Raw genomic sequence first — 27,060 nt, 5'->3', positions numbered from 1 at the left:
GAGGAAGCACTTAGACTGAGAGGGTGAAACAGTTTGTGGAGGAAAGCAAAGCCAGTCAGCAAAGGTGAAGCCATTTCATATTCTTAGTATCATGCATCCTTACTATGTCCATTAAAAGCAGAGACAATTAATGTGGAGTCCAGCGTCAATTCTTGGGCCTCTAATGTTGAAGTGTGAGCTCGAACTGATTCAAATGTCTTACTATAATTATGTGAATACCCCAAATTTCATCCCATTCATGAAAAATAACACTTATGTAATTGTTTTAAAGTAATAGAAGACAGATCAAAGGTCAGTGCTTCTGTTGAATCCCTCTTTTCATTTTTGAAAAGTCATCAAAACCTTGGTACTCATCAACTGTGACCTAAACTTGAACAGTAACATCAGTATGGATACAAAACTAGCCTCCTACTGATCTTAAAATACAATGATGATTAAAAGTTTCTGCGATTGCATGAATATGATCACATATTACAGTGAAAGAAGACAGAGGAGTAACAGAAAAGCAACCAAATCTTTCTAAATGAATGATTGACAGGTGTTAGCAGCATATGACTCTTATATAACTTATAGGTATCTGCTTGAACTACTGTAAGACTCTACTCAGTTTATATTAAAGTTCAATTAAGAGAGTGACCCCAATAATATTGCCATGAGTTCAAAGAGCAACTGTTTCTCTTATGTGTTAATAAAGTGTTTGTTTCCAGGAGCCTTATGATGCAAATTTGATCATCATTAGAGGAGAAAACCTCCACAGTTCAGCTGATGTTGTAACTTCATGTAGGTGTAAACACTTCTGTCTTAGTTCTTAGGAAACTATATTTAACTGGAATGAGGAACCACTAAAATATTACTACATTATTTTGTTCTGAGTAACTTTATGTTGCAACACATCAAATTCTGGTGGGAAGAGTTTAACTCACTTCTGTGTTCATGTGTGGCGTCAAACAGCTTTTAATCAGCTGTATTTTAGTGTCTTAATAGCTCAAACTTCATCAGTCCTCCTTCAACCAAACCAAGTCTAAAATGATGAAACCTGTAACAGACCTTCTTAAATCTACTGACTTCTTTCTGCTGTTTTTACTGCTAATACTTTGCATCAGCTCACATCAGTGGTTTTAATGTGTCAACCTGCAAAGTAAGAAGGAAAGTCGTGATAATGTTTTGTTTGTGTGTGGCTGGATGGTTCAGCCAGGAGTCAGGAAATTACAATTTTATTAAAAAATATTGTCAATACTATCCCTGTGCACAGAAAGTGAGAGATTAATGTGAGCCAGTTTCAAAAGAATTATATAAATATAGCTTATGACTAGAAATGAGAAGTACCTTGACACTTTGACACTTTGACACTTTGACCACAGCAGAGAGGAGGAGTGTTGTGGTTTTGGTGGGTGGGTGTCAACTGCATCAACTCATAGATTCATACTGTGACGTTTCCTGCTCTTGTTTCACTGTGACTGAGGGAAGAGTCTGAGCCGTCCAGTCAGAGGAGCAGTGGCTTTTATCTCCACACTGAACTTTGGACTTTTGACTTGATTTTTTGGCTGTTTCAGTATCTATAAGATATTCAATTTTGAGAGAATAGAAGTTAATAGGCTGTGTCTTGAATTCTTCAACTAAAAGGAGGGAAAAAAAACATTCATTTCACTATAAGGAAGTGATACGTTACCAATAATAGGAAGTAGATGCTGTATCTCTGTTAAAGAAGTACTCGAACAGACACGTCGACCGTTCAGAGCAACAAGATGGTTGAATTCAAATGGATTAAAATATCTTTATTTCTGATTGTGCTGCTTCAGTTTAGAGGTAAGGATACATTTAATACATATTTAACTTAAAGGAGCATTGCATATGAATATATCCTGCTTATGCTCACTTTAACTGTCATTTCCTCATTACAGCTCATTTTTCATATTTCTCTCTGTCGTCTTCTCAGCAGCAGTAACAGGACAAGATTCCTACATCATTGTCAGAGATGGAGATAGTGTCACTTTGCCTTGTAAAAATGTGATAAAAGGTCAGGACAAATGTAACAGCACTACCTGGTTATACAGTAGATTAGAAAGTTCACCAGTAGTAGAGCTTATTAACCTTGGAAATATTACTAACGATGCCAAAACTAAATCAGACAGACTGAGTGTTACAGCGGACTGTTCTCTGGTTATAAAGAAGGTCACAGTTGATGATGTTGGTCGTTACACCTGCAGACAGTACGACAGATCAGGAAAACAACAAGGTCCAGACGCTAGGGTTCATCTGTCTATTATTAACAGTGAGTATTTACATACTTTGTTCATGTTTTCAGTCTTGTTAGAACAATATACTGAAACATTACAATAATTATAATTATAGTGATGAAGTTAAATTTACTTTTGTTGTCTTTTTCTCACAATATCTCCCCAGTTTATGAACAGAAGGATGCTGATGATACAATGACATTAACCTGCTCTGTGTTGAATTATGGACAATGTAAACACACAGTGGAGTGGCTGTATGAGGGTATTACAGATAAACTGAAGGAAACAAAAGGTTCCTGCTCAGCCACTGTGACATTTAAGACTTCCAGTGTTCTTGATCAGAAGTTATTTAAGTGTAAAGTGACTGAAAGTAACGGCGAGACACGGCTGTGTAACTTCACCCCTCGGACCTCATGTGAGAAACAGGGTACGTTTTTTTTATTTTGGTGGATTTAAATTTATACAATGACATAATTGTTTCTCAGTTACTGCAGATCATATAAAATGAGATATTTTTATCATCTTTTTTGTGTTTTCTATCTAATTTCATGGTCAGGCAAATCAACGGAAACAGAAACCACGACAAAAGTGGACAACAACAACAACACGTCTGCAAACAACATTGGTGATCCAGAAAAAACACTCGGTATAGACTCGACATATACACACATCTCTTTACAGTATTTTGGTGTCTCTTTTATGTAGGGATTGGTTTGGATTTGTGTAAATAGAACAACAGGAGAAAAGCATCTTACAAAGACAAAACAAGCTGTAAACTTAACTTAACATTTAATTACCATGTTACTAGGATCTGGTTGTTCTAGTTGTAGTATACAATAATCATGCATTCATTTTCTTCCTGGATGTTTAACTGTTTAACTAAAATGTTTTTCTTCCATCTCTAGAGTGGTGGTGGTTCCTTCTAGGGGCGGTGGGTTTAGGCATCCTCTTAATAATTGTCGTGGTAGTCGTAAGACAGAGGAGGAAACCTAAAGGTGAGCACATCCACAGAGTCAACTTTTATAAATGAGAACTCTTGATTAAGCTGAATTTCCTCTGTGGAAGCTAAAGTCATCTCTCTCATTTGTCTCATCAGGGAACAAAACAAAGATGGATGACGGCACTGTGAGTTTCAAACCTTTCACATCTCTATACAGTTATGACTTTCAATTATTGTATTTAGAATATAGCTACAGATGCATATTTGAAAAGACAATAAAAAAGAAATACAGCATGACTCTGACCCCGCTAGGATTATAGATTATTAAATATGGTTTACATTATGCTCTATAATGAGTAGCCATTGATGTAAATGGAAAATTGTGAGCAAACTATTTTTCCAGGGGCGGAGCTTAAACCCTGTGACTCAGAGACCAGGAACCTACACCCAGTACAGTTACACTCACTGTTACTTATCATTTTTTTTAAATCTAAAATGGACCAATGACAACAGATATATTTTTTTTCTCTAAAGGAATTTAGCTTCCCCCTGCAACAGAGAAAAGGGGAAGTTGGTCCCTGGGTGCTGCTCAGTAGTTGCCAAAAGCCCTTCCTATTACTCAGGGTGCACACTGTATGTGTGACAAATAAAGTGCCTTTACCTTTATAACTATGCACATAAACTTACACTATAAATGGTAAATGGACTGAACTTATATAGCACCTTTCTAGTCTTTTCGACCACTCAAAGCGCTTTGCACTACAACTCATTCACCCCATTCACACACATTCATACACTGATGGCAGGCAGCTACCACGCAGGGTGCCAACCTGCACATCAATCTTCCAATTGGAGGACGACCGCTCTACCTCCTGAGCCACAGTCGCCCCCTACACTAGAATAGAGTAGAAGCTCAAAGCAGAGAGTCATGCATGTTAATGATTGCTGTGAATAATAAATGCATGACTAGAGATCATACAGACATACTAACACGAACATGAAGTAAGAAAGTTAAAACATGACTCAGCATAAATGTGATCAGCCATCATGTTTGTCTTCACTGTGCAGGTCGATGCTGGAGATGTTTCCTACGCCTCCGTCAGCTACACCAAGAAGAATGACAGTAAACCCCGGGTAAGCTGAGTTTGGCTTATGATCCCTGAGGATGAATGCAGTTGTGCTATTTGTGTCTGTGTCTCACTATGAGGAACTCCCATCTCATTGACTCAAAGTCTCTTAATCACTCACCATGCTTATAAAAAGGAGCTGACTCAGCATCTTTCTAGTGTGTTAAACCATTCCACGAAGAAGTGAACCCCTTAGTCACCGAAGAATAGCACATACAATGAGCCTCACGCAGGGTCAGCAACACCCTTTTAGAGAAGGGAAGTTAAACTCCACATGCACCGAACCACCCAAATCATCATTTCTGTAGTGATGAACTTATAGAGAATTATCAGTGACTCTGCAGCTCCTCTCAGCTTTATGGAGCTTTATAGTGAGTTTCAGCTCATTGTTTAGCTGTTCTTTCTGCTTTGGTTCACTCTCAGCGCTCTCATGGTGTCGTTTTATGAGAGAAAAAGTCACTGTACACTACCTGCTCAGCACCAAACAGGCAAACAGACACAGTTAACTGTAGACTAGCTGGTGAACATAGTGGAGCATTTAGCAGCTTAAAGAGACAGATATTTCCCTCAGGAGTTGGTAGAGAGTAAAAACAGAGCTAAAAGAGAGAGAATATTGGATTTACATTCAGCAGGTGGACAGAAACACGACTCCTAATGAACTACAATGTTGATCAGTAACTGCTGGATGTGGAAATAAGCAAGAAGTCAGCCATATTAACCTATAAAATATTGGTCAGTGTTGTTTTTTACAATTTGCTTCCATCCCACACTAGATAATTAACAGTGAAGCATCAGTGTTAGAGCAGCATGTTACTGTTGTAGCTGCTGGAGGTGGAGCTAGTTTACACTACTTTACATACAGTTAGCTAGTTTAGTCCAGTGGTTCCCAACCTAGGGGTCGGGTTCCTCCAAAGGGTCACTGGGTAAATCTAAGGGGGCGTGAGATGATTAATGGGAGAGTGCGTATGTTGTGTTGTCATTATGTCTTTCATCATTTTCCAGAGAGCTACCTCTTGTTCTGCTTTCCTCCTGTGTTCTTGAGTCATTTATGTCAAATGCTGTTCCTCTTTTGCTTCACCGGTTCAGACTCACGGTGATGATGATGATGAAGGTGATGCAGTGACCTACAGCACTGTGAAAGCTTCCTCCTCTTCTGCCGGGGCCTCCACTGATCCCAGCAGCCTCTACGCTACTGTCAACTAACCCAACCAATAAGAGACCACAGTATTGTTACAGTCCATATCAGTATCATAGATTTCATTAGAGTTGTACTTTACTGTGTTATTGATGTGTATTGATCCCCATGGAAAAAAATAGTGTCATAATCCTACAGAGCATTTATATTAATTTATATGTTTGTATATAGTCACAATGCTGTTTCATTTCTTCTATGAACATGTGATCTCTGTTTCCCTCTTATAATTATTTAAATAATCATTTTCCAGGCAGTATTGTTACTTAACAGTTTTTAAAAAAAGTTGTAATAAGCCGACTGTCCACCAGGATGCTTAACTTTAATTAAGTGCTCAAACAATAGATGATACCTCTCAGGGTTTCTGGCTCAGTTAACTCAGGGTAACTCAGGTTTAAAGAGGGATTGGTCATGTAGTTATGAATGTGTTTTGTGTGGTTTTCTATGTAATTACTGGTTGAGTTTTGTGAAAGTTTTGGCTGTAAATATGTGCCTTGTTCCTAAAAACAACAAACGTTAAATTAATAAAATTGTGCTTGTGTTCATAGTTAAAGACTGATTCATTTTTACTAGTGTGTCCATTACTGTGTCATAAGGCTGGGTGTCCGTACTCGATACTTTTAAGGTATCAACTGAAATGAATTGATACCAGGTAGTATTGAAATGTCGCCTGTCAAACGATACCTACAATCAATCCTTTTTTGCACCCAGAGCCAGAAAATATGACTATTTGAATGCGAGTGTTCTTCGATTTAATGCGACATGTGATTGGCCCACTGCCACAGCAGCTACAACCCGTCTGTGGTTTAATTGAATGCTTCTACTCACATGATGGGTATCAAATGAAGTACTCAATTGGTATTGGTATCGCTTAAAGGATACTTATATTGGTACTGATATAGTAATTGTTTTAATCAAAACCCAGCCCTACTGTGTCACATGCAATAATTTAAACATTTAATTTACTTTGAACTCAATAAATAAATAAAGAGATGAAGTAAGATGTGTAAGATCCCCTATCTAGACAGAGAATAAATAAATAAATCAACTGAATGAAACTATGAAGCACCTGCTGCATAACACTGTGTAACACGTCATAGTTATTTTCTCACTGATTCGTTCACGTGATGAAGGAAAGGAAACGCTGGCAGGTTCTGTTTGTGAAAGAGAGAGAGAGAGAGAGAGAGAGAGAGGGAGAGTGAGAGAGAGAGAAAAAAAGTCACTATGAGGAAATACCGTCTGTCTTTCAGAAGGCTATAAGAGGACTTTGACAGTTGAGAGTGCCGTGAGAACAGGAAATAGAATCAGAAAGAGACACAGCTGTGTGATGGATGAACGCAGACAGATTAAATTGTCTTTTTTACTGGTGCAAGTGCTTCAGTTTACAGGTAAGAATACATATAACACATATAAAAGCAACAGAAATGTTGAAAAACTGTATTTTTTTTAAGGAATGTTACTAGTGTATTAAGTGTGTTGTTTGTTTTTTAACATGCTGGGTTCAGTAGTCTCTTTGAGTCTCTCTGCTGTATCTAAAATCATGATCCTCTTTCAGTTCATGTTTTCATGTTTTTCTCTCATCTTCCCTGCAGCTATAACTGTAGGGTCCCTCTCCGTCATTGTCAGAGATGGAGATGAAGCCACTTTGTCCTGTGAAGATGTGATGACTGATCAGGATAAATGTAACAGTACTACCTGGCTCTTCAGTCCTTCAAGAAACACAGCAGCAGTAGAGCTGATTGAACTTGGGCAGATTGGTAAAAAAGCCAAAGCTAAATCAGACAGACTGAGTGTTACAGCGGACTGTTCTCTGGTTATAAAGAATGTCACAGTTAAGGATGCTGGTCAGTACACCTGCAGACATTTCAACAGATCAGGACGACAACAAGGTCCAGACTCTGTGGTTCTTCTGTCTGTTGTTAGCAGTGAGTATTTACATCAATACGTCTTGTTAGAACAATATACTGAAACATTACAATAATTATGATTACAGTGATGAAGTTAATTTTACTCTTGTTGTCTTTCTCTCACAATATCTCCATCTTCACCAGTGACTGAACATAAGGACAATGATAAGGTGAAGTTAAACTGCTCTGTGTCGACATATGAACGGTGCACATACACAGTGAAGTGGCTGTTTGAGGATAAAGTTATCAGTAATAGCAAAGACTTGAACACATCAGAGTCTACCTGCCTTGCCAATTTGACGGCTTCTCAGTTTTTTAACACATCAAAGAATCGTGCTTCTCTTAAGTGTGAAGTGACAGATATGTCCTCTAAAAAATTTTTCCCCTTAATCCGTCAGTCTACAGATGAGAAAGCAGGTAAGAATATGACGAGCTGTTTTAAATTACTTCATCCACATACAATTATCTCTTTCTCTCTTTTTTTTAGCTGCAAGACTGATCTAAACAGAAATCAGCGGACAAAATGTTTTCATTCTTTTTCAGGTTGGTGGTGGTACATCATCGTGGCTCTGGGCTTAGCAGTGCTCTTGGTAACCGTGGTGGCGCTCGTCTGCTGGAAGATGATGAAAGGTGAGAGAATTAACATATTTTTCTTTATAAAGCCGAATTATCGCTGCGGATGCTAAAGTCAACTTACTCTCTCTCTCTCTCTCTCTCTCTCTCTCTCTCTCTCTCTCTCTCTCTCTCTCTCTCTCTCTCTCTCTCTCTCTCTCTCTCTTTCTCTCTCTCTCTCTCTCACTCTCTCTCTCTCTCTCTCTCTCTCTCTCTCTCTCACTTTTACAGCATACAAAGAAAAGATGGGTGACAACATTGTAAGTTCAAAAAATACAATTATTGTGTGTTAATTTATGACTTTACAGTGCAAAGCCAGTGTTTGTGGTTGTACTATCCCACTTTTGACTGCAACTTGGGTTTCACTTTAAAGAGAATTACAATTAAAAAGTCAAATGAGTCATTGTGGGGAAACAAAACAAGACTTCTAGATAACTAGGACATGTTTGCAAAGTTATAAGTGCACCTTATAATGGACAATATAGTTAGAAGCTGCTCCAGGGAATGATTTAAGCTTCACAGAGACTGCATTTGTTCTTACATTTTGTCAAGGGAAGATGATTTTATCTGCTAATGAGAGTGTATAGTTGACAATATTTTAACTATCACCATGACAACTAAACAGATACATATGTCATTACAATGCACATGTGTCAACTTTATTGTGCTTTTATTAACAGAACTGTAAGATGGCTTGGACAGAATTTAACTACACTGTATTTGTTCAGGAGCTGACCCGAAACTCTGCGGTGACTCCAGAAACCAGTCACGTCACGGTGAGCTCAGCACACTACAGTACAACCAGGACAACATTATGCTCTGTTATACATGTGATGTATAAGGCTGTGAGAAATATGTTACCACACTTGAGTTCTTCTGTAAAAGAGGAGAAATGGGGAAGGACGGTGATGCAACTGGGTTTATGCAGAAACGATGTGGAAAGAGTTCATCAGTGGGTCTCTCTTTAATAAGCAGAAGTTATTTTGAGACATGATTCTCACAAAAGATATAACATGAACTCCTTGGCTAATTTAAGTTAAAATACTGACTGATATAGAATAGAGCAACAGTATAAGAGTGAATCAGTATGTCTCTAACCAGCCATCGTGTTGTCTTCACTGTGTAGGTTGATCCTGAAGATGGTGTTTCCTACGCCACCGTCAGCTACACCAAGAAGACCAACAGTAAAGCCCGGGTAAGCAACTGTGTTGTTTTTAATGTAATATGGTATTGCTCTGGGTTATGTGGCATTTCATTGCTTTTTAATACAGTTCTATGTAAGACTAAATGGGGCAGAGCTTTTGACTAGTCCAACAAACAGACCAAATTGCAAATTTAGTATCTTTTATATTACTCAGAAAGCGTATTTTTATCAAGTGGCTTTTCATAACCTCTTTACATATCATGCACATTACAAGGATTATATTTTTATTCTGGGGCTCTCCTGGAATATCTTCAAAAAACTCCTTATTTATCTTATAATGGCCCTTTAGCTGTTTAAGGCCACTTTGGCTCCTGTCTCTTTAAGGCCATCCTCCCAATGAGCCAACTTCGTTCTGATTGGTTAGGAAGCTGCAAACAAGAAGAACCTTAGCAACAAACTTAGCAACAACAGCTACCATTGGGTAATAATGTGTGGGCATGTGCAACAATCATAAGTCAGTTTGATGGGGAAGTAGAGGTTACCATGGTTACAATATTGCAACCCTAGTTCTAGCAGCACAAGTGAAGCCCTCTACTGGACTCTATGGGTAATACTCTGAATACTGAATACATAGGGAGCTCATAAGGCAGTGAGATTACAGTCTGCTGCCCCACAACCTCTTCAGTGAGTGGTGTAAGAGTGGCAGGGCCTCTAAATGGAGGGCTCCACCTGTGCTAATAGAACTAGGGTTGCAATATCGTAACCCTAGATGAATCAATGCCCTGCCATGACATAACATCAGACCCAGCCTCAACAGTTAGTCGCCTTAGACCCCCTACTTTTTATAACCTAGGCCGCCTCAGAGGCATCAATGGGCTGACAGTGGCCCTGATGCCTTATATAGCCTGCTGTGGGCTTCAAACACATACAGGCAGGCATGTCCTGATTGGCTTGCCATGTAAAATCCAACATTATAACAGCAAAGAATCACAAAAAGCCTGTATAAATAAACTTTATTATTATCATATTAATATAGGTATTATGTTGGATCTATGTGGTGTTAGATATCATGACACTGCTTTGCACTGTGCTATCTACCATCATGCACCATTACACTGTATTATATCCTGTTTTGTAATCTATGTCATGCTGTTTCCCAGGTTCAACGAAAACGTGATGAAGATGTGACCTACAGCACTGTGAAAGCCTCATCCTCCTCTGCTGGAGCCTCCAATGATCTCAGCAACCGTTAACTAAATTGAACAAATAGGAAACCAGTTACAGTACATGTCATTACACTTACTGTATGTTACAAATTCAACATTGGTTAAAGCTTACTGTGAAATAGCTATTGTTTACTTCTGTGGGGACTTTGTGTATGTAAATAATTTTATATTTCATGCTTATGCTCTGACTAAGTTATGTATTTACAGTGTTGACCGCTGTTGATAGAATTGGATGCACATTTGTGCTTGGTTTTTATTTTACTAGTATTTTAATGTTATTATGTTAAATTTATGTTTGAACCAAGCGGTGAGTTCCGGTCCTCTGAAATGATGCCAACGCGGAAGTAACTTAAAACTGCATTCTATCAAAAGGCCACCAGGGGGCGACCGTTTTGGTGTCAAAAGGACTTCCGTCTCTATACAAGTCAATGGAGAATTCACCAACTTCTCACTTGATTTCTAACCTCAGTAAACGTTTTCAAAATGTGTTTATGGTCTCAATCGCTAGTTTAAAGCCTTCTTCAATGCAGTATGATGTTCATTTGGGACATTTTGGCCTCCCTGATTTTATATGTGACGATAAAGCAGGGTATGCATTAGGGCGTGGCTACGTCGTGATTGACAGGTTGATTGGTTCACAGGTTCAGGAGGGCGCCTCATGCTCCTCCTGATGCGCATATAAGTAGAATCCACGTTTTTATTTTTCTTGGCATGCACCTGAAATTTTCAAGATGGCGCTGCCCAGATCTGAAACTATTCGCTTCCAAGCAGCACTCTACAAACCAATGGGTGACGTCACGGATGTTACGTCCATTTTATATACAGTCTATGGTTTGAACATGTCAAAGGGACTGCTTTTTAAATTTGTATTGCTTTATTGAAGTTTATTGCTGTAGAATATACATTATTTATAAGTGATTTATGGTGAAATATATGCATGTTAACTACACACACACACACACACACACACACACACACACACACACACACACACACACACACAAACACACACACACACACACACACACACACACACACACACACACACACACACACACACATAAGTTTGCTTAAATCATAAATGGAAAGTGGAAAAAAAGTATAATCCAGCATTCTGGACCTTGAGAGGCCTCACTGTGGGCTCCAGATTTGGTGTAACGTGTTTGTCATCCCTTCTTCATCTTAACTATGAGAGGTAGGCGGTCACATGGCTGAACCGGCTTATTGGGGTAATCAGCCACTAGTTCTGCTGCCTGCCTCATATGGAGTTCCTTCCTGTTTTCACAACATTTCTGCTGAACTTGTACTTCAATTAATCGGTATTTGAAATGTTCTTAGTGAGTCCAGGGTAATAGACATATAGCCTCTTGATTATACTGAGTTTTTGATGTATTTTCTGTTGCAATTGTTTTCTAGCCTGTATTTAATAAATGACTTTTAACCTTCAAGTCTGCTCTGCTGCCTCTGTTTCCTGCATGATATAGAAGGATATCAGATCAGATTAAATCTTTTATCTATCAATGACTATATATGAACCTTCCTTTTTGGCCCTTCTAGTAATTGATGTGATGGATGTACAAATGTTGGGTAGGAGTTCAAATCTTGTCGAGTTTTTACCGTTTTTGTAAGCATGCAACACATGCATGTGTTAACTGGTTGCTTCATCTTCTGTAGAAAAATGTCTCTGTGAGGAAGTACTAGTGAGGAAGTAAATGCCCTGTTGCATTTCTTTAAGAGGAACAGAAGAGAGAGACGAACAGAAAAGAACGATGGCTGATTTCAGACGGATTAAAATGTCTTTATTTCTGATACTGGGGCTTCAGTTTCTGGGTGAGAAAACATAAAATATGTTACTTTATAGATAGGGATACTTCTGGTATTTTATTGCTTCATGCTGTTTGTTTCTACCGTGGTGACTGCAGAGGTCTAAGGGGAGCTGAGGGAACATTTGAGAACTTCTGTTTTATGTAAAACGATCCTCACACTAACTATGATCTTAACAGACATATTTTTATTTTACTTTATTTGTTCATGTTTCTTTCTCATTTCCTTTTGCAGCAGAAACTGAACAAATCACGCCCTCATTCCTTGTTAGAGGTGGAGATGAGATCACTTTGCCTTGTATAAATGTGACGGACAATCAGCATGAATGCACAAGTACTTCATGGTTCTTCAGTCATTTACCTGGCACATCAGCAGTAGATGTGTTTAAAAATGGACAGATGAAGACTAAATCAGACCGCCTGAGTCTTACAGAAAACTGTTCTCTGATTATAAAGAATGTCACAGTTAAAGATGTTGGTCGTTACTATTGCCAACAGCACCCACTGCAAAAGTCCCCCCCTGCAGTTGATCTGTCTGTTATTAACAGTAAGTATTTACATCATAAAGTTTTCATCTTAAATGATCTGTCCAGACTAACATAACTGACACAATGATTTACGATAATCAATAATGAAGCTAATTTTACTCTTGTCTTTCTTTCACAATATCTCCACCTTCACCAGTGGCTGAACACATGAATAAAGATAATAAGGTGACGTTAAAATGCTCTTTGTCGACACGTGGACACAGATGTGGACACAAAGTGAAGTGGCTGTATAATGGTAAAGATGTGGGTACTGATAACAACGACTTGAAGACATCACAGTCACACTGCTCGGCCAACGTGACATTTAAGACCTCTCACTTCGTTTACCCATCAAAGAATTTACTGAGGTGTAACGTGACAAATGATTTTACTAAAGAATGGAAGCTTTTCACTTTCAACTTTCAGTCCTCAGGTGAGAAAACAGGTGAAAATATGATAAGCTGTTTAAAAGTCACTTCATCTTGACATGAAAAATAATAAACTGCATTTGTTTAATTTATGTATTTTATCAATAGGAACAAATAAAACAGAGACAAGAATCATTTCTACAACCACAAAGGAAGGTATGTTTGATAAACAGTATCTACACTATCTTATTTTGTTCCTCTTTTAGCTTAGGGATGTGGAAAACAATAGAAAGCAACAGTCAAACATGTTTCGTTCTGTTTCTAGATTGGTGGTGGTTGTACATCGTGATACCCGTGGGTTTAATAGTACTCTTAGTAATTGTTGTGGCAGTCATCCGATGGAAGATAACTAAAGGTCGGAGCATTTACAGATACAATTTATAGAAGCGAGAAGTTTTGATCAACCTGGATTTTCACCGTGGAAGCTTAAAATAACTTTCTCTTTTCAGGGAACAAAAGGCCGACGGATGGAAATGTGGTGAGTTAAAAAACTTAATGAAATATATGATTAAGACATTATGGTAGAAAACCTCTCATTTTGATAGTTGTCTTAGTTGAAAGAGAGTAAGATTAGAAAAACACTATTATCATCATCTAAGTAGTGACAAAACACTACTACAAAACTCCAAAAAATTAGTTGTGGTTGAGAAAAGTATGTCATTGTAAAATATTTGGGCTTTCAACAACTTATTCTTCATTAATATATCTTCTTTAATAATTGTCAAGTAAAGAGGACTCGTCCAAATCTACTTTTAACAGCCTTATCTTATCTTATAAGATACATATTCCTCAATAAATTCATATTTCATCAAATTACTTTAATCAAATTCAACTAAGTTGTTTTCTAGCAGAAGGATACTACTTGCTTTTGGGGGTTTAAGGCTGAATTTTGCCAAGCTTTAAGGGGCCTAATGCTTAAAAGAGTGTCAATATGACGGTATTTGTGGAGCGACTGTTGTATTTGATGTCATTTAATCAAATCAAATACATATAAGTTGCAGAGTTGAAGGTTTTTAGCCTCTCATCACACTACCCAAACCACCTACGCCTTGGCAACGTCTATATTAACTAAACCTTTCCCATGTTTGTCCAGGGACTGGATTTAAACCCTGCAGGGACTCAATCTGGTCCAGGAACCACTCAGCACATGGTGAGATCACACACTACACCTCATACAAAACGTTTAATGTATGTAACTGCATAAGATAAACACAGTGTGACCGCTGGAGCTAATTTCCTCATGCAATAAAGAAGAAAAGGGAAGGGTGTTAAAGCCTGTCGTAATGAACAGGAATCACCCAAAACTATATTTCACAACAACACCTTGAATATAATAATACATATATTTGAATAGAGTAAAAGAGGAAGAGTGATGTTGTCTTCACTGTGTAGGCTGATCCTGAAGAAGGTGTTTCCTACGCCTCCGTCAGCTACACCAAGAAGGCCAACAGTAAAGCCTGGGTAAGCTGAGTGTTTGGTTGCACTGTACATTGAATTATGTGCTTTTTGTGCACTTATTGTTGCTTTGTGTTTTGTCATATTTTATGATATTGCAGTGTTAATTAATATGCTGAATTGCACAGGATTATGTTGTGTTTCACTGTTGATCCTGGTGTTGATTTGCGTTGTGTTATCTTGCATCACGTTGCTGCGTTGTGGTGAACTACGCTGTGTCACTGCCTGTTGTGTAATCTGTGTGTTGTGCTATTTCCCTTTTGTGTCCCAGGTTCACCGTGGTGGTGATGAAGGTGATGCAGTGACCTACAGCACTGTGAAAGCTTCCTCCTCGTCTGCCGGAGCCTCTGCAGATCCCAGCAACCTCTACGCTACTGTCAACTAACGGACACATGACAGACCATAGTACATTTAATATCATTTCATTTGTTTTACATTCAGTGTTCACCAGTTAAAGCTTTTCAGTGTTGAAACAAAGTCAGTTTTTTACTCCCTGAGTGAGTTTGGACTGAATTTAACCAGAATTAACCCATTTTACTGAACCGTGTTACTGAATTGATTCCTATTGGAAATTTGTTTATGCCAGATATTTCCATAGTGGGAGGCGGGCCTGCCATTCTGTGCTCCAGTTTCAATGGAGGCTCAGTGAATGGAAGAGAAAACATATTGCATTAGTTATTACATTAGTTATCAAAAGGTGATCACATAAAATAGCCTATATGTGTGGTTTGGTTAAACAGACATTTCAGAGATACAGTAGTATTGTTGGTGGTTTATTCAACCTTCCCATAGTCAGAAACTAGTAAATGCTTTCAGACAGATGTTTTATATGTATTCGGTGTAGTCTGAAGCATGTCAAACAGTATTATCGGGATAGTTTGACTCAATTGTTAAGTGTTGGGATCAAATAATATAATAATGATTGTATAGGCATCCAGGAATTTAGCAAAAATAAGCAAGTGAGCCAAGATAAGAGTGTGGGGGCACCTTTAAAACCCCCTAGTCTATGCAGTCCATAACTTGAAGAGTAACCCATGTATTTTATATTTTATCCTCATGCGTTAGATCAGTTTACATGCAGCATTGAATTGCTTTTGATACAACCACACAAATGCATCCAGTTGTTTCCCCCCCTAGTGTTGTAATGTGGTAGTGTTACAGTGTTAGTTTGAACTGCACCAAGTGATCGCCTTTCCTCAGTTTATTGCTGTAAAAAGCCTTTTGTCCAGAAGGGGGCGTTATACATTAACATATAACTGTAAAAGCAATGCAACATCCATATGGCTGACTGCCATATAATTATGATGCATATTACTTAATGCACCTGCTACCAGACACATCTTTGTGCTGTGATGGATGCACTTGTGCTAGATGGAAGTTCAAGGATTAAAAGCATAAACAGCTATGTAATTAATTTTAGATGTTTTTTCAAGCATATATCAACTGTTTAATGCACGTTCATGCATCATTTTCATATTCTTCCTGCATAATATCACATAGTCATCATTATTTACAACTTAATTAAGCTGATACGGTGTATTTGTAATTTGTGGGGATAGACTTAAAGTTCCACTCCACTAAAAAATATGTTTTTCTTTTTGTTCCTTCAGTTGGATGTTTGAGCTTCTCTGTGCAGAATGATGTATGTGTGTTTCCACAAAATCAGATTTTAAGTGGCGGGCCTACAAGCAGGATTTGTGACATCACAAATAGGTTAGAGGCAATCCTGGTCCAATATTCAATTTGCACAAGTGTGATGTGGAAACTTAAGCTTCCTGTGCACAAACACTGAGAATGGATTTTACAGTGAAGTAGGAGACATCTTGTGTTCAACCATTAAGGTTTTTTAATGAGATATATTTACACATTTATATGATCTGGAAGGAGAAAGGGTTGATATAATTTTAAGGATTTTAATAAGACAGTCTAACTTTGTGTGTGGAAAAGCATCAGACACAGATTATTATTATAAAAGTAAAGTATTTAACATGTCTGAAAGGGTATCTTAAATCATTATAATATACTCTGTTGTATTCATACTTAGAGCTAACCTTGTTAAGCACCTGAAAATGTACAAAATGTGCCAAATCAACAGATGCAACAAAAAACCCACAAAAAAAAAGAAGAAAAAATCCCATTTGTTGCAGCACTATCACTTGTTGACGCCTCCGTCCATCAGTATCCACCAATCAGAGAGCAGCGTCAGTTCCAAATATGGTACCGCGGCTTCTTCGTCCCGCCCCTCTTTGTTGGCTCGACCAATCAGAGAGGCCGAGCGGGGAGCGATGAGCTACGGGGAGATATAGGACAACAGTGGATCGCTAGTAGGACCGCTGATCCCTATTTAATCATGTGAGGGATTGAAGAAGGCTTTTTTTTATCAACATGAGATCGGATTTTCTGGGGAGACAGTTGATACCGAGGCGCCGTTCAGGCTGCTGACTGGCAGGAATGCACAGAGAAGGTCATTTTTCCCGGACTGGGGTAGTAACGGTGGCGGTGGAGGTGGTGGTGGTGGTGGAGGTTGGAGGCAACGGCCCCCGCAGAGCTACGAGAAAAGAAGCATAACTTCCGGATATGCTTTTCAAAATTAACCAAAACAAAACGGGATTTTAAAGAAAAAAATACCTCTTGAGACCTTACTCGTGCATCTACAAGCTCTCGGATGAAGAAGTGATGGACGTACCTGAATCCTGTAATCATTCACATCGCTAACTCTTTCTACACGCAGGAATTAACCAACCCACTGCTTTTACTTTGAAGTGCATTTTTGTTCTACGTCCGGTTTAACAGCTGTCGGCCGTTGGCAGCTTGACATATATAAGGAGGTGGTGAAGTTACAAAGCCTTGAACCAAAACAAGACTTCACAGCAGGCTGATGAATGGGACCTACCTCTGTCTGAGTGGATTATTAAAGGTTGGAATATTTCAGTGGATGAATTGAATCAAAGGAGAGAGGGGAGAAAAAAAACCCTCAACATGGACTTGTGCCTGTGATACAAGTGAGTTTTTGAATACATTTTTTTCGGTTCATGCATAATATGTCTGTCTATTTAATTGTGTGTGCTGTCAGTGTAATATCATTTAAAAGAAACTAGCATGATAGTCGTTAATGAGTTTAAGACACCTCAGGTAAGTTAAGGCTTGGCGATATGAAAAAAACCTCGATATCGATATGGCGATAATATTGTAGGGACAACTATTGCTAACTAGTGCTTTCATTAAAAATATTTAGGGGAGAACGGGGTTGGTTGTCACATTCATCAGATCTCGGTCCCTAGAGGGCGCTGTTAAAAAGTTATGGCACTGAAAGTTTTAAGAATTTAGGTGAGATGTTACTTCAGAGATCATTTCTGGAGTAAACTGCTTGACATTGAGGTGAGAGGACGTCATGTGAAAAATGTAAATATCCAACTCTTCAGTGTTTCTCTTCTTTTACACAATAAGTTTGTATAATAAAACAATCATTACCATTAAAAAGTATGAAGAGAGAGCGATAGTTAGGTAGGTTATGTTCTTAGCTACGCCAAAACCTGTGGTTGTTTGCTTTACTCGTAGCAAAAAATCCTAGTTGGGTTGTCACATGTTGGCATATACATCTATAGTGTGATATATCTAGTTCCTTCTTTATTTAAAGAGAGCAAAATGACCAAGAACTTTGCCAGACTCCTCCAGATGTGATGCTCAGAGCAGCCAGAGAGGTGAAAATGCATAATATTGTTATATAAGGATAAAGAAAATGCACTTATAGGAATGATTTTTCCTGTTTATGTTCTCTTGGTGCAGGAGATGCGTAACCTTGTTGTATTTCAATGAATCTAATCACTTTAAATTATTTTTTACTATAGGATGTTAAGTGTCATTTTAGACCAATGGTTTCTCCATGCAATCTTTGTTTTCTTAGATTTATTGTAGGATTTCTACAAAATAAAGTAGTCTTGGTTGACTGTTACTACATTGGGGAGAGTTTGGCCTCCCTGTAGGGATTTGCTGTCATGTTGTCAGCCGGGTTATTCTGTACTGTAGCACCGTCAGTCTCTTCAGAAATAGGAAAGGCACAGATCTGAACCAGCTCAGTGGGAAGTAACTGAAAAAACACCAGTGTTCCTTCATGTAAAGAGATACATGGAGTACAGACCTGCTCAGTAGACTTATTTTAAAAATGTAAGTGCATTTCACTGCTTTGTCAGCCTCATTTGACGGTGCAAGATGTGTTATAATATATTTGTGTGTGTGTGTGTGTGTGTGCCATGTCAGGTTTGCCCTTGAAAATCAACATGTACTGTTCAACACTGAAAACTAAGGAGAGGCTCTTGTAGCTGGAGGAGGATTGCCTACCCTGACACTTTCTCCTCCTCCTCCTCCTCCTGGCCTTCTGGGATCAATGACTGGACCTAACTCCCCGAGCCGTGCCGGCACCTCTCCGGCCAAGCTGAGCAGGCACGGTCGGTCCAAGAGCACCAGCTCGCACTGCCTCCTCCGCTGCAGCACCCAGGAGGAGTCCTCCGCCTCTCCTCCTAACAACAGCTCTCGGTCGCCCGGGGAGGAAGAGGAGAAAGATGGCGGGGTTCTCTTCTACGTTAACCGCACTGGTTTCCCCATCGAGAGCGTCACCTGGGAGAGGATGTGGTCCCATGTGGCTCTCGTGCACCCTGAGGGCCAAGAAATGGTGGACAGGATACGAAATGCTGCATACCTTCCCAAGGTAAGCCCATCTGTGATTGGTTCATCACTCAGCATGTGAAGTTGTGGACAAAATCTCATGACAACATTTTAACTTTGAGTTCCTACTACAATGCAAAAAAAAGTGCAGTGGGTTGAGAATCAGCACTGTTTGTCAACCCCAAAATATACTGCATATTACCTTTATATCCCTCTTGGTTCATTTGAACTTTTAACAGACCTCCTTTCAATTCTGTTAATGAAGTTTACATGATTTTAAAACACCTTGACATACAGTATGTTGCAGTATTTATGACCAACACATTTGAAGTTTGCACGTTGTTTTATTGCCTCTTAATCAAACCTGTTGTATAGCTGAAAAATGATTTACTTGAGTGAGTCATTTAGTTCAAAGACTGATAAAAAAGTAAAAAATTATCATTTAATACATAAAAAATACATAAGGATTGAGGCTAATGAGGATGTTAAATTATTGAGTTTCATTACAGGAGAATGCAATAATTTGGCTGGAGTTAAACCATTAAGATGGGAGGTGTTCACATGACTGCAACAATAGTGTAGAGGTTGAAGGAAGTGTTAATGGACTTGTAACGAGTGTAGCTGCCGGGTTATAAAGGGATCCAAAGGTCTCCGCACTTTTTTTTTTTTACAGCGTTGGAAAGCGGCTCTGTTGTACTCTGCCGTGACAGGACAGGATGGATGGGTGTGAGAGCTCAGGTTTCTTCCTGCACGCACTCATTCTAGCAGGACTCTGGTATCCATTGTGTTTGAGATATGTGTTCGGTTTACACGTTGGCAATGCTCAACCACACCTGGTAGTGAAAAGGTTGCAGCGCTGTTCCTCCAGAGAGACACGACCACTGTTAGAGTTCTGTCCTTATCAAACATTCATTGTGTCAATTAACAGTTATTTTCATCATCTATTAGTCTGTAGATTATTTTCTAAATTTCTTAGTTAGTTGTTTGGTTCGTAAAATATCAGAAAATGGCAAAAAATGTCTCTGAAACCTGAGATGACGTCCTCAAATGTTTTGTCTACAACCTAAAGATATTCTACTGTGATGGAGGACTTAAGAAAACAGGAAATAGTCACATTTAAGAAGCTGGAATCAGAGAATATTGTTGTTTTTCTTAATAAATGACTCAAAACTATTGATTTATTATCAAAATATTTGTCAATTAATTTAAAAGTTGGCAACTAATTGATGAATTAACTAAGTGTTGCAGCTTTATTTCATTCTAGATCAATCTGTTTTTTAGATGATTATGTTTTCTTACATGCATTTGCACTCACTAACACACTCCATCTTATAATCTTTCTAGATCAGGATGATTTCTTATGTCTCAGTTCTACCACAGTTGTGATTTCAGTGAAAACTTCACGGCTGTGAAATGAGTCACAGTGTCAGATGATGTCTTCTAGTCACTGTGAGGTATAATGGCTGTCTTTGGAGAAGTGTGTGAGAATGTCAAACTGTTTTCACACTGTTTCAGCAACACACACACGCACACACACACACACATATATGAATACATCACATTACCATGACAACAAGTGTGCTAAATTGGGTGCCATACCTGTCGAGAGTTGTTTAAAAGAGTTTTTAGTGTTTGTGGCAGCATTTGTGACTCACTGTGACTCCTGATGCACACACACGCCAAAAACACTTACATCAATCAATAATCAATTTCATCATTTTTTTGATTAATTGTTTGATCTAGACAGCTGGGAAAATGTCCATCACAGTGTCCCAAAGCGATGTTTTCCTTACTTCTTTTGTCCAAATAATAAAAATATTCAGTTTACAATTATACAATTATTAATATTTATGGTGATCAATTTTCTGTGGATTGATCAGTCGTCTTATCTCAGGACTTTACTGTGTGTTTAAATGATGAGGAGTTGAAGGCATGTCAGACCTATTCCACAAAGAGCCATATGGCTGCAGGTTTTTGTTCCAGCCAATCAAAAGCACACATGTGCACCAATCAGCTGTCTGAAGACTGAGATCAGCTGATTAAATGAGTCTCCTGGTGCGCTCCTGCTGCAGCCACATATGGACCTTTTTGTGGAATAGGTTCAACAAGGGCATTGGCATTCAAGTTTATATACGTTTTGAGTATCTGTGAATGTGAGACACTGAATCTGATGAAGCAGCTCAATGGGGTGTGTTGTTCAACAGCTGCTCCTGACCTCTGACCTCTGACCTCTAACCTCTGACTGCCTTGTTGAGAATCTCATTGAAATAAAGCACAAAGCATGTTCTGTATATGTGAACTTCAGCTTTACATCACATGAAGTAAAACAAACGTTCAGCCATACAGCATGATGATAATGAACACAGACATCACGTATAGGATCACTATTAATAGTAATAATAATGTTATTTTAGGTAATTTCTTCTTTATTGAGCTGCATTGTGTGAAGCAGCTGAAAAGACAAGCCAAAAAAAAAGACATTTGACTGGTTCTCCAGGCTGAAACAACGACCCCGTCTGCATGATATGCATCTCTGTCTGCTGCTCTCGAGGCCCCTCGCTTCAAATTTCCCTCATAATTTTCCCGTCAGTGATTTGGATGAATGCTGGTTGTGTTTGAGGCGGGCGGAGGAGGGGAATGTGGCGGTTGTTTGGCTCTGCTAATTGGCCATGTGGTCATTAGTGACCCGGTTGGCTGGCAGCGACAAAATCCCATACTGTCCTGGACTGAGGGACAGACGGAGGACGTGCACACAAACAAACAAGCCAACACACACAAAACTGAACATACATGAGACACTTCCCTGTTCTGATTATGGAAGTCTTTGCTCGTAGATTATATAACAGCTTCAGATTTAAACTACCAGCTCATGAATATCTCTGTAAAGTTAAAGCCAACTCTAACTATGGACTCATTTGGAGTTAGAAATGACATTAAATCACATTGTTAAGGTAGAAATAAGTTAAGTCAGTATTTTACTGACACAGTAACTGATGTATATGTCAAACTGCAAAATCAGTGGCTTTATTTTCCACTACTCTACCTACTTTCTAGTTAACCCTTTACATACTGTTCATATCCTGACTCATAATTAGTCTCTACACCAATTCATATTCATACATTCCTCTTCAGTCGTTAGTAAATGTTTGATGAATCCTTAATGAAGCTGTCAGAGAGCAAACAGAGTGTACTCTATGTATTTATGGATAGAAGACATTCACAATCACTATATTATGGTCCAGGAGAACATTTTATAGAATGTGAAGAATACAACAACATGTTTGATTGTTGATTTATGTATTTATTTTAATAAACACATGTCGAATGTGTACATTTGCATAGACAGAAATGTGTATCAGCTGCACAAAAAAATGCATTTCATTTCTGTTTGTATACTGTGGGTCACATTAGGACAAGTCTGCTTACTAATGAAACACTGGTATTGGATCAGTACTCCGTATCGGCCGATACTCAAAGTCCAGGTATCAGTTTTAGTATCAGGACTGCAGATTCACGTTGGTGTTTCCCTGGTTTGCTGTAAATGATTGTTTTAGTGTCCTGGTTCTTTGTATAGACAATGCTCTGTTCAGAGTGAACGCTGCATGTATGCACACACATAAGGCCTCTGTTCAGTCGGCGCTGCAGTATTGTGTTTATATGCAACCCGACTCTGCTGTTTGTGTATAAGGTGTGAAAGCAGTTAGTTACCACAGATACCGTCGCTGCTACGCTCACACACATGGGTGAACTATGGCACTAGAGAGAAAGAGGAAGAGAAAGTGAAAGAGGAATGACTTTTGTTGTTGGGACACAGTGTGATGTGATAAAGAGAATAAGAAATAAGCAGTTTGCATAAATGTCAGAGCATAAAACTGGAAGTAGATGTTGGAGCTGTCAGGAAGCATAAATGGAGAATAGAGAAGTGTAACAACAAGTCAGTCATGAGAAACACTTGACCTCACCAAAGGTGAAGATCAACAGTATTCTAGATGTAAAGATATGAAGATTTGACAGTTTTTTATATTTCCTAACATCACGTAACACCTTCAGGTAGATTCCACAGCGGCTCTGTGTTATTATCAGGGACCAAAGTGCATGTGGCTACTCACCGTGCCCTCATTAACAGAATAGAAATTTTGGCACAGCAAACTATTAATCCCTCTCATACAATCTGGGTAGTGGATAATCTCTGGATACCAACTGGACTACCTTAAGGACTTGTAATGGGAAGCAGAACCAGAAAGAACTTGTTTAAGCAAAGGTTCCTGCCAAAGAAAGCTCAGTAAGAAAAACATGCAAGGTTATTCAAGATATGTTTTCAGTGTATTGGAGACGTTAATGTTTAACCCTTACAAACTGAAAGCATCAATAGTCGATCTGACTGATCAATAAATGTTTGATTGAACCTTGATTCATGTTTCAGAGAGCAGAGAGAGTGTATTGTTTAGCTTTTACACCACTAAACATCTCCTATCACACAATATCATGTCCTATTTTACCTAAGACATGAAAATATAACATAGCACTAATGATTGAAATGTGTCTTTTTGGTAGTTTTGGGTTTCTTTAGTCAATTCATCTCTACGTTACCATGGTAACTAGATGGCAGCTGTTACTCAAACTAACTGTAGGTTGTTTTTAGTCATTTTTACGTCTCTTTTTGGTAGTTTTTAGGTTTCTTTAGTTAATTTAAGTCTCTTATTAGTCATTTTTATGTCTCTTTTTGGTGGTTAAATGTTATTTTATATGTAAAGGTAAAATGAGCAGAGCTTTATGGAACTGTGGGGTTTATTGTATAACCATTAGAGCCATCAGTCTTCACTGCTACATCCTAAAAAGAAATCCTCATAACTACTATCTTATTAAAACTATTAACTATTCATTTCACTAAAACACATGGCAATAGATACGGCTCTAATTAGATGGGTCACAATTTGTAACACCTATACAAAAGTGTAACATTTTAAAATATTTTCATTTTTGTGCATTTTCGGGTATCAGGGTACCCCAAATATTACTATATATTGATTGATTGAGATTTTGGTTATTATTCACTATTCACTATCTACTAAAGGCCCATTGTGAATCAAATATTTCAGTTCAAAATGTGACATTTAAACCAAACCAGATGTTTCCAGCATTCAGTAACAAGCAAACAGCTGCATGATAGATGAGATGGGTCATTACATTTTTATGGGATTCTTTGTTAATCATCGTAAGTCTCTACATTACACACCTCAGGGTCCAGATTAACCCAGACCTGCTGAAATTCATATCTATATATATTCTTCTGTCTGCAGCCGAGGCTCATCGTGTCATTCGGGGTAATTCATGATGCAAACGTTCGGCATGTTTTTGGACGGTCGTACTCACAGACGTCTGCCAGCATGGATTAGTTCAGATAGATGCACTGCGTGGTAAAGAATTAGACGCTGCAGCAGTAATCTCAGAGAAGGTGTTTGTCAGTGTGATTAATGCAGCCGTTCAGCTGACATGAGGCACAGCTGCTGGAAGTAATGCCAGTCCTCAGGAAAAGGCTGTCAACTCTTTATAGGACCAAATAAAAAGGATGATTGCAGCGAACGGGGAGACTCAAGACGAGACTTTACTGAATCATTTTTTTATTCTCAGCTGTCTGTCTCACACACACACACACACACACACACACACACACACACACACACACACACACACACACACACACACACAGACACACACACACACACACACACACACACACACACACACACTTACAGAGGGGCATTCCTCAGGATGTCCTGTGCTTTAGAAGAAGGAAATATGAGCCGTCTGTCTTCCTCTCCGTCCTTTCCATTTTTAATGAGAGTGCATTGAAGGTAATGGAGAGGACACTGCTGTCTGTAGAATCTCAACACTATTCCTACTTGGTACTTTGATACGGCGTACTTTAAAAAATATGAGTTCATTGAGAATAACCTGTTATTTCGAAAGTTAATTTCACTTCTGCTTTAGTTTAGGGTTGGGAATCACAGATAAACGATACGATATTATCACGATATTCCACGATATATCACGGTAATGTTGATTCTGCGATACGCGATATATCACAAAGAAATAATCTAAGATAAGAAGAAGGAAAAACTAAATTCAACGGGCAGGAAACAGTCAGATAATGTACGACATTTATCAGTTTAACAGAAAAGAAATGCAGCCAAGTATAAATGTCATCACTCTGTTAACCGTAGCTTCAGTTTGAGCCTCTCACACAGCTGCTGGCAGCGTTTAGGAAGCCTGATAAGAAACAACAGAGAGATTACGTCATACTAATAATCCAAAGATGTCTTTCCTTTTCCGTGGCAGTAAACAGAAGACATGAGAGATTAACAAGATAGTCAGGACTGCCAAGAGATGACGGTTGGCTAGATTTTTAAATGATTAACAGTGCGGCTATGGCTACGTCTTGATAACCCCCCATAGACACACTGGAGAGCCTCTTGTAGAGCTGCTACCTCAGCTACAACACAAAGAGACATGAATGTGTCAGTCAAAGCTTCGGCAGACTCTCTTTTCTTGCATTTCTTCTTCGTTGTCACCTTCAGCGCCTCCATAGGGACTCGGAGAAGTAGTGGTGATCTGGTAGTAAATGAATCAATTCTGAGTGATGCTATTTAAACAAAAGAAGTATAGGAGCGCCTTGGTAGCTGATTGGTTAAGTCGCATAAAGGCAGCGACCTACTGTCAAATAAAGGAGAAAAAAAGCCCAAAAATAAATCTTAGTATAGAAGTATAGATACGTGGCACCAGTGTATTGATAACATCGCGATTTCCCGATATTTTGCAACATTGATTTAAAAAAAGGTTTTTTTGTCTTACTCCTACTTTACTTCTCCTTGTATATTTTTCATATTTAACGACTACCGGGCAACATGGAGAGCTGTTGTGTTAAATGTTTGGATGTATTTGCTGGTACAGAGGCCTCATTTCATCTGTATTGAGCTGTATGTGAGCACATCCTTAAGTATGCCCTAACAACGGTAATTAAATAGTTGGATCTATTTTTAGAATGAGCCTTTTTCTTTTCTCCTTTCGCTCTCCTTCAGCTTTGTATGGATTTGGTTTTGCTCTTCTTGTGTTCGTTGACTTTCTGTTTGTCTTTCTCCAGACCTCCCTTCTACTCCCCATCCCCCCATTTCCTTCATACTATTCAAAAATTCAAAAAGCAGGAAGGTCATAACCGACACGATGACATACCCCTCCTCTTTCTGCTCTATCTTTATCTCTCTTGTTTCATTCCCTCATGGTTTTTTGTTGCTGCTGCCGGGCAGACACAGGACTTTTACACCCCCAGCGGAAGGTGCTGAAGCTGGGCAACGATGCCAGCTTTGCCCCCTGGCTCTGAGAGAGGAGAGTATGGCAGTCTAAGAGAAAGGTGATGAAGAGGAAGGAGGAGGAGGAGGAGGACAGGGTGAAATAAGAGAAAGTACAGACAGAAGAGGGGGTGGGGAAGAGATAAGAGGGAGGAGAAGGGAAAGGGAAGGCAGAGGAAGGAGACGAGAGGATGACAGAAGAGGAGGTAGGGGGAAAACAGGAAGGGAGGTAAAGTCAGATTAGTTGCCAGTCTAAACTGAGACGATGAAGCAATGCTCTCCCAGCTGACCTCTAACACTGTATTCTTCAGTACCATGCACCATACATGACTGTGTGTGCTCATGCTGTTTTTTTCTTATTACACAATTTTATTGTGTTGCTGAGGGACAAATTACCTCGTTTATGTTTATAATTTAGCCATTTAGCCGACTGT

General features: G+C 38.8%; 2 protein-coding genes and 3 long non-coding RNA genes across 6 annotated transcripts in view; all 5 read left to right on the top strand.

Moving 5' to 3' along the window:
* Positions 1-1,468: 1,468 nt before the first annotated feature.
* Positions 1,469-6,036, top strand: LOC133997320 (uncharacterized). 2 transcript variants are annotated; one of them, XM_062436892.1, is made up of 8 exons: positions 1,469-1,806; positions 1,940-2,272; positions 2,404-2,664; positions 2,794-2,883; positions 3,143-3,232; positions 3,334-3,362; positions 4,246-4,311; positions 5,391-6,036. In XM_062436892.1, exons 1-8 carry the CDS (start codon positions 1,746-1,748, stop codon positions 5,505-5,507), a joined length of 1,047 nt encoding a protein of 348 aa, XP_062292876.1. In that variant the 5' UTR covers positions 1,469-1,745; the 3' UTR covers positions 5,508-6,036. The 2 variants fall into 2 exon arrangements, with proteins under 2 accessions (XP_062292876.1, XP_062292875.1); XM_062436891.1 differs by having other exon boundaries at positions 1,937-2,272.
* Positions 6,037-12,138: 6,102 nt separating this feature from the next.
* LOC133998087 (uncharacterized) lies at positions 12,139-12,755 on the top strand. Its single transcript, XR_009927329.1, has 3 exons — positions 12,139-12,215; positions 12,444-12,542; positions 12,707-12,755. It is a non-coding gene; the product is annotated as an uncharacterized LOC133998087 (long non-coding RNA).
* A 304-nt stretch (positions 12,756-13,059) lies between these two features.
* Positions 13,060-13,641, top strand: LOC133997199 (uncharacterized). Its single transcript, XR_009927268.1, has 4 exons — positions 13,060-13,168; positions 13,272-13,319; positions 13,429-13,518; positions 13,613-13,641. It is a non-coding gene; the product is annotated as an uncharacterized LOC133997199 (long non-coding RNA).
* Positions 13,642-14,280: 639 nt separating this feature from the next.
* Positions 14,281-15,011, top strand: LOC133998100 (uncharacterized). Its single transcript, XR_009927336.1, has 3 exons — positions 14,281-14,313; positions 14,556-14,624; positions 14,890-15,011. It is a non-coding gene; the product is annotated as an uncharacterized LOC133998100 (long non-coding RNA).
* A 2,154-nt stretch (positions 15,012-17,165) lies between these two features.
* vash2 (vasohibin 2) overlaps positions 17,166-27,060 on the top strand; it is a 32,653-nt gene continuing 22,758 nt past the window's right edge. The window contains exons 1-2 of the mRNA XM_062437653.1: positions 17,166-17,620; positions 18,876-19,323. Of these exons, the coding sequence (XP_062293637.1) occupies positions 19,003-19,323 (321 nt within the window). The 5' untranslated portion in view covers positions 17,166-17,620; positions 18,876-19,002. The remainder of the gene's footprint in view (positions 17,621-18,875; positions 19,324-27,060) is intronic.

This window comes from Scomber scombrus, chromosome 17, assembly GCF_963691925.1.
Source record: "Scomber scombrus chromosome 17, fScoSco1.1, whole genome shotgun sequence".
Lineage (NCBI taxonomy): Eukaryota > Metazoa > Chordata > Actinopteri > Scombriformes > Scombridae > Scomber > Scomber scombrus.
The sequence above is the reverse complement of the archived record's forward strand: the minus strand, read 5'-3'. Positions and strand labels throughout refer to the sequence as shown.